This window comes from Myotis nattereri, assembly GCF_964212035.1.
Source record: "Myotis nattereri genome assembly, chromosome: 9".
NCBI classification, from domain to species: domain Eukaryota; kingdom Metazoa; phylum Chordata; class Mammalia; order Chiroptera; family Vespertilionidae; genus Myotis; species Myotis nattereri.
The window spans coordinates 17,676,544-17,684,209 of record NC_138084.1 but is presented as its reverse complement, the minus strand read 5'-3'; the positions used below and the strand labels follow the sequence as shown (position 1 = coordinate 17,684,209).

At 39.2% G+C, this 7,666-nt stretch overlaps 1 protein-coding gene across 1 annotated transcript; it reads left to right on the top strand.

Moving 5' to 3' along the window:
• Nucleotides 1-232: 232 nt before the first annotated feature.
• Nucleotides 233-6,417, top strand: LOC308524753 (nuclear pore complex protein Nup160-like; the record flags this gene model as incomplete). The annotated part of the gene is made up of 8 exons (XM_081099301.1): nucleotides 233-589; nucleotides 870-1,092; nucleotides 2,367-2,445; nucleotides 2,949-3,063; nucleotides 3,796-3,954; nucleotides 5,559-5,636; nucleotides 6,133-6,230; nucleotides 6,408-6,417. The coding sequence occupies exons 1-8, from the start codon at nucleotides 332-334 to the stop codon at nucleotides 6,415-6,417; spliced, it is 1,020 nt and encodes a 339-aa protein (XP_080955427.1). The 5' UTR covers nucleotides 233-331.
• Nucleotides 6,418-7,666: the final 1,249 nt, after the last annotated feature.

Genomic DNA, 7,666 nt, shown 5'->3' with positions numbered 1-7,666 from the left:
CACTGTGAGTTGAGGCTGTGGTTACATACATGGAGGCCACATTCTTTCACAAGTAATGTGGAAGAGGGAGGGAGGTGGCGTGGATTTTCATTATAGTGGAATTTAAATAAGTGGACTATCTAGTTTGGAAATACCTCTTTTTAACAGGCACATAATATTTGAATTTTATATTGTGCTGTTTTGTATATCTATATAATGTGGTGGTTTGGAATGTAAAAATTGGTCTGAATTTCTTTGTCCAAAATTTTCATACTGGGAAAGTTCACCTGGAAATTATTTTCATATATTTCAGTGCAACAATCAGAAAGAAAAGCATAAGCATTTTGAACAAATGTCTTTTTTTTTTTGTCTCCTTTTTTTTTTTTTTTTTTTAAACAGGAAGACCTCCGGAGATACACTGGAGCTAGTAGAAGAGTCACTGGACATAAATCTGTTGAATAATGCAGTTCGCCTCAAATTCCAAAATTGTAGCCTCTTACCCGGAGGGGTTCATGTCTCTGAGACTCAGAATCATGTGATAATCTTGATATTAACCAATCAGACAGTGCACAGGTTGCTTTTACCTCACCCTTCCCGGATGTATAGGAGTGTAAGTTGGTTAAGTCATTTATTTCCCAGGTGCCCCTGGTTGTCACAGATTTAGAGGAATATACTTTGAAAGTGAAGGAAATGTGGATTCCTTATTAGCCCTTACCAAGTATAATTTGATAATTACTGCTTAAAATGATCAGACACATTTTAAGTTGAAGAAATAGAGTTTATTAAAAAGAATAGCTTTCTTTTTAAGCTCAACAATTAGCAATTGAGAGGAACTGCAAAATTCTGCTCATTCTGGATTTAACAGATTTGTCTTTCTGATTTCTCCACAGGAGTTGGTAGTTGAAAGTCAAATGCAATCCATATTCACTGACGTTGGAAAAGTTGACTTTAGGGATCCTTGCAACTATCAGTTAATTCCAGCAGTCCCTGGACTCCCCCCTAATTCTACCGCCTCGGCAGCCTGGCTTAGCAGTGACGGGGAAGCCCTGTTTGCTCTGCCATCTGCTGCTGGGGGAATCTTTATTCTTAAACTACCTCCTTATGACATACCTGGTAAGAATGGGAACTGAGCGTGGATTTAACTTTAAACAAGGAAGGCTGGGCTTAAAAGCCCAAACCCATCATTCAGTACAGGAATTGCTTCCATACCAATGGTCATTCAGCATCACTTGTGTAGTGAGCCTACTGCTTTACTGTTGTTTTTTCCAAAAGAGCAAGATTTTATACAGTGGATGAGGAACTGGAAGGCTTACTAGGATATGGGAAAAGATAACTGCAAGACGGCCTATTCTAAGGCCGCTAGTAGAGATGAGTTGACTAGTGGTCTTGAGGTTGAGGTATTATAACCAAAATAATTGACACAAGGAAGTTGGCTTGCTGATCTCCTGCTCCAAGTCACCACCCTCTCGCTGGATTATGGCTGTAGCTTCCCAGATGCCTCTCCAGACCTGTCCTCGCCTCTACAGAAACTTCTTGGGAGGTTGATACACTTAACACCTAAGTCGAGTCGTTACCACTCTGTTCAAATCATTCAAATGAGGATTGTTCTTTGTCTCGCTCTGAATAAACCTAAAGTCCTTACATTGGCAGACAGTGACCCCCTGCTGCCTCACTTTACCTTCTTTCCCCCTCACCTTCTCGGCATCGGCTGCTTCCCTTCGCACAATTCCCCGAACGTACCAGGCATACATTCCGCAGGCCTTTGGCCTGGAGTCACCTTTCCCCAGCTACCAGCTTCGCTCCTTCCCTCAGTTCCTTTAGGTCTTTGCTCAGTGTCTCCTTGGTGAACCTTCCCTGACCACCCTTTTCGAAGTTGCACACCCGCCCTAGCATTCACTGTAGCCTTTCCGTGTTTTATTTTTCGCTTCTTAATGCTCTACTTAGTTTGTTATGCTCTACTTAATTTGTTAACTCTTGCTTCTCCCACCTCCCAGTGGAATATAAATTCTATGAGGGCAGGAGTTTTTTATTTTGTTTACTGCTCCATCTGTAGCACTTAGCACTGCCCAACACATGAAAGGTCCTCAGTGATTTTTTTGAGAGGAATGAAGTATTTCTGAGCAATATGAGTTACTATTTATAAATGGCAACAATTTTCCCTAGGAATCTGAAAATGTCATTTTTATTGAGCCAATAATGATTCAAAAGATTTTAGGTTATAATATTCATGGAAAGCACATCCTAAGATTTCCCTAGATAGAAATGTGTAAGCCTGTCACCTGTTATAAAGACCTAGTTCATAGTTGCATCCTTCTCACCTTTGCGTTTCGCTGAGTATCATCAGGAGGTGGCTTGGATACATCATTGGTCTCTTTTCAATCTTGTAGGGATGGCGTCAGTTGTGGAACTGAAACAGAGTTCAGTAATGCAACGACTGCTTGTAGGCTGGATGCCAACAGCTATCAGGTAAGCGGTGCCTGGCAGGTAAATCAAAAGGCCTAAGAATTTAATCTTTTTGCACTGTTCGGCACTGTTAGTAGTGCTTCCATTCTTACTCCAAGGCAGATAAAAATGATACTGGAAAGGGTCAGAGTATGCCCAACATCACATTCCATCTGAGGAGAGCCACAGTGCAAAGCCCACTTAACTTGGGATTGGACACCTTGACAACAGAAACTGGCTTCCTGTGTATGCTCTCAACATCCAGTTTGGCACTTTGCCCTGACTTACCAAATCCAATTTTATGTAATACTAGAAGTAGAAAGTATTTGATGTTTAGACAGTATTCCATTGTTATGTAGAGCCTTTTAAAATTTATCATAGTCATTGGTTGTAAATTAAATAGAAACTGTAGTGACCTTATGCCAACATACAATCTGTTGCTCCTGTTAACTGTGCATTATCTCTTAAATTGGGATTTATAACGACCAGAGGATTTGCAATAGTAAAACTTGGCCTTGCGTTTTTAGAGGTGATCAGGGGTCTTCAGATCGTCCCCTCAGTCTTGCTGTTCATTGTGTTGAGAATGATGCCTTCATCTTTGCTCTGTGCCAGGATCATAAACTACGCATGTGGTCTTATAAGGTAAAATGCTACATTTTTAGTTATAGTAAGTTAAAAAAGGATTGTGAATTGTAAGATAATTGAAGTTAATCTTGCTGCTTCTGTTAGATTATCAGATCACTTAGTTTGAAAATTATGGGCCATTTCCAGTTTCATTTGGTTTCATTTTTCATACATTTCTCAGCTAAATTTTCATCTATATTTTGAAAATTATGAAATAATAGAAAAGTTGAAATAATATTACAGAGTATATCCTTCCCTTAAGATGAACAAATGTGCTTTTTTAAAAAATATGTTTTTATTGATTTTAGAGAGAGAGGAAGGGAGAGAGATAGAAACATTGATGAGAGACATATCAACATCCATTGCCTGCCTCCTGCATACCACCTGCCAGAACTTAAGCCTACAACCCAAGCATGTGCCCTACCCAGAATTGAACTGATGACTTCTTGGTGCATGGGTCAGTGCTCAACCATTAAGCCACACCAGCCAGGCTAAATATGCTTTTGAAATGCAGTTGGTAAAATAGTTTCCAAGGTTCACAAAACAGCTGATAATTATCTCTATCAGACTAAGATAATTTCATCTTAGCCCTCAAAAAAACACCACAAAACACACACACCCACACACCTGTATGGTCCTTCAGCACATAAATTAGGCAGAGTGCTAGATGTAATGGATGAATCCTTTAAAGGGGGAGGAGACTTGTTTTTTAACCTAAATATTTTTTGATGCCACTTATTACTTGGGCAGGACCAAATGTGCCTGATGGTAGCCAACATACTGGAGTATGTCCCTGTGAAAAAAGACCTTCAGCTCACTGCTGGGACTGGACACAAATTACGACTTGCTTACTCCCCTGCAATGGGACTCTATCTGGGGATTTACGTGCATGCACCAAAACGGGGACAGGTATGAAACACATGACATGTGTATCAAGTTATTCTACATGTGGGGAAGTGGTTGTGAACTCATCAAGTCTGTTTCAGCTCTTTACGTCAGCTTCAATGTCTCCTTTCTGCAGAGGTGGTGGGTTTTGTGCTCATGTGTGGATTAAAAGATCATGCAGGAGAAGTCAGGATGAAAGGGTGTAGAGAGTTTAAAGGAATATGAAAGGAAAAGTTAACCAAAAACCAATAAGAAAACAAACTTGCAAGTCTGTGTGAAAAATGGAGTTATGAAAGGGATATAGGTGTTCATAGGTGGTTGAGGGGAAATTAAATTTTAGAAATTTGTTCATCTAAACACTAGCTGTTGTATGTAAATGAGGTAAGTAGGAAGTAATACAATGATATAATGGTGTGATAAACCACCATTTATTTGGTATTGTGTGTTTGGCACAGCGTTAGTGCCATTTAAGTTAAATAACAAATGCTTGTACTGCTTGCTCTGAGCTCACACTTTAGATATTATCCATTTAATCTTTTTTTTTTTTTTCCAAAATATAAGAAAGCATTTTTTTAAAGGGTTTCTTTCTCTTTTTTTTGTCTAAAGTTTTACATATATCTTCTTTTTCCCCAATCCATTTAATCTTAACAGCATTCCAGTAGGGTTTGTCCTCACTGTGCTAGAGCTGATTCCCATGCTGGCTGCGGCCCTGCCTGGGTGCCGTCCTCATTCCTGTTGGACTCTTATACCACACTTTATTATTTTTTAATATATTTTAATTGATTTGAGAAAAGAAGGGAGAGAGAGAGAAAAATATCAATCAGCTGCCTCCTGCACCCCCACTTTCAACCAGGGATCGAGCCCACAACCTGGGCATGTGCCCTGACCAGGAATTGAAGTGGCAAGCATTTTATTATGATGAAATACTGGTAGAATATTTAAAGGCATACCACATCCGAATAATCAATGTAAATATTTTCTTTCAAAGTTGTAAGTTTTTATATCACATTTTGTAAAAGTTTTCATAAACAAGGCTTTAAAGTAAACACAGGTGACATGAACCATTCATTGCTATTAACTTATTGTGTTTTTATGCTGTTTTATACTTTTTTGAATTACAGTAGCAGCAATTAAGTTATTTGTATTTTGCTTAAGACAAAAATGCCTTTACCTTGCTATAGAATAAATACATTTTAGTTAAAAAAGAAAGTTATGATAAATGTTACAATATAGATAAACCTTAAGGACAAGTAAAATAAGCCAGTCACAAAAAGACGATTACTGTTAAGATTCTACTTATATAAAATGCCTACAGTAGTCAAAGTCATATTGATAGGAAATCTAGTGGAGGCTACCAAGAGCTAGTGGGAGAGGGGAATGGGAAGTGTTTAATAGGTACAGAGTTTTGGTTTTGTAAGATGAAAAATGTTTGAGGGATCAGGTGCACAATAATGTAAATGTGCTTAATACTTTTGAACTGTACACTTAAAAATTGTTAAGATGATAAATGTTATTGTGTATTTGACCATACTTTTTAAAGAATTGGTTTCTATATGCTAATAAACTCTTGTTTAGACAAGTTGCATATTGTATTTCAAGTAATAAATTACCAACTTACATTTTAACAGTTCTGCATTTTCCAACTGGTGAGCGCTGAGAATAACCACTACAGTCTAGATCACATTTCTTCCCTGTTCACTTCTCAGGTAGGTTCAATCATCCTTTGCATGTCACATAAATACAGGAAAGAAGTATTGGCTAACTCAACTATATTGTCCTGGAATTGAAATGCTAAAATGGAATAGTTCATGATGTATGCAAACAAAATTTCATTTTGGTTTCACCTCGTTCTTGGGGCACTGTCTTTTGTTTTTATGCTTTTATCTCTCCTACGGATATAAATTTAAGACATTATAAACTGCTACCCTTTCTTATTTTATTTACTCTTAATATATTTTTATTGATTTCAGAGAGGAAGGGAGAGAGAGATAGCAACATCAGTGATGAGATAGAATCATTGATCGGCTGCCTCCTGCACACCTGCCACTGGGGATCGAGCCTGCAACACAGGCATGTGCCCTTGACTGGAATCAAACTGGGGCCCTTCAGTCCACAGACCAACACTCTATCCAAACCGGGCGAGGTCTATTCTTTCTTATTTTAAACCCCTTATCTCCCCCCGCTCCCCCTAATTCCTCCTAGGAAACACTGATTGACTTTGCCTTAACCTCTACGGATATTTGGGCCCTGTGGCATGATGCTGAAAACCAAACAGTAGTGAAATACATCAACTTTGAACAGTATGTATCACTTACCTCTGTCATCCTACCTTACCCCAGGCAGTTTCATACTAAGGAAAAGAGAGCTTTTTATGTAGAACCAAAATCAAGTGTTTGTATATAAAGAATTCTGGCTGTTGTTAACTGTTTTCTGAAAAACCTTTTATGTTTGTGTTATTTCTTACCTTTTGATTTTAGGATGAAATGAGGATTCTTAGCATTGGAATGAAATGAAGAAAATACTGAATTTTTTTGTTGTTTTTTTGAGAGATAGCACATATCCAAAATACTTCTAATCTGGGAGGGTATTTTTTGCTTCTAAGCAAAGACTATTTCTGATACGCACCACTTCCAAAAGACACTGAAACCCCTTTGGGAATCTCAGTTTCCTCATCGTGTGGAAATAGATTACACAAATACAGTGCTTCTCAAACATTTTTTAAAACAGGAAACCCTTTTTTCCCCCAAAAGATAATGAACTCCACTATATAACAAACCTAGGGGTTTATGAATATTATAATACAATTTAATGTATCAGTATTGAGAATTTCTAACATACATCTGGTAATTTTTTTTTTAAATATATTTTATTGATTTTTTACAGAGAGGAAGGGAGAGGGGTAGAGAATTAGAAACATCGATAAGAGAGAAACATCGATCAGCTGCCTCCTGCATACCCCCTACTGGGGATGTGCCCGCAACCAAGGTACATGCCCTTGACCGGAATCGAACCTGGGACCCTTCAGTCTGCAGTCCGACACTCTACCCACTGAGCCAAACCGATTAGGGCTGAAGATTTTTTTTATTGAATTTTTTTTTTTTTAAGAATATTGTATTGATTTTTAGAGTGATTTTTAACAATTGATCAAGCGGTCAATGCAGAGGTTCAGTGATAGGGCCCTCCCTGCCCAGATACTGCCAATGGCATAAGCTTTGCTTTTATTCATCACTAGAGGTGGTACATGAAAATTCATGCCCTCAGCCCAGCCTGCGTCCTCTCACAGTCCAGGATACCTTGGGGGATGTCCACCTGCCAGCTTAGGTCTGCTCCCTGGAGGATCAGGCCTAAGCTGGCAGTCAGACATCCCTCTGGCAGCCTGGGAACCCTCAGGGGATGTCTGACTGCCTAAGCCGCAGTCGGACATCCTTAGCACTGCAGAGGAGGCGGGAGAGACTCCTGCCACTGCCGCTGCACTTGCAGCCATCAGCCCAGCTTGTGGTTGAGCAGAGCTCCCCTTGTGGGAGCGCACTGACCACCAGGGGCAGCTCCTGTGTTGAGTGTCTGCCCCCTGGTGGTCAGTGTGCATTATAGCAACAGGTCATTTCCAGTCAGTGGTTCCCGGTCATTCCGTCTTAGGGTCAATTTGCATATTACCCTTTTATTATGTAGGATTATTATGTAGGATTGTTCTATAGACTGATGGACATTTTTTCTCTCTAGCAATGTTGCAGGTCAG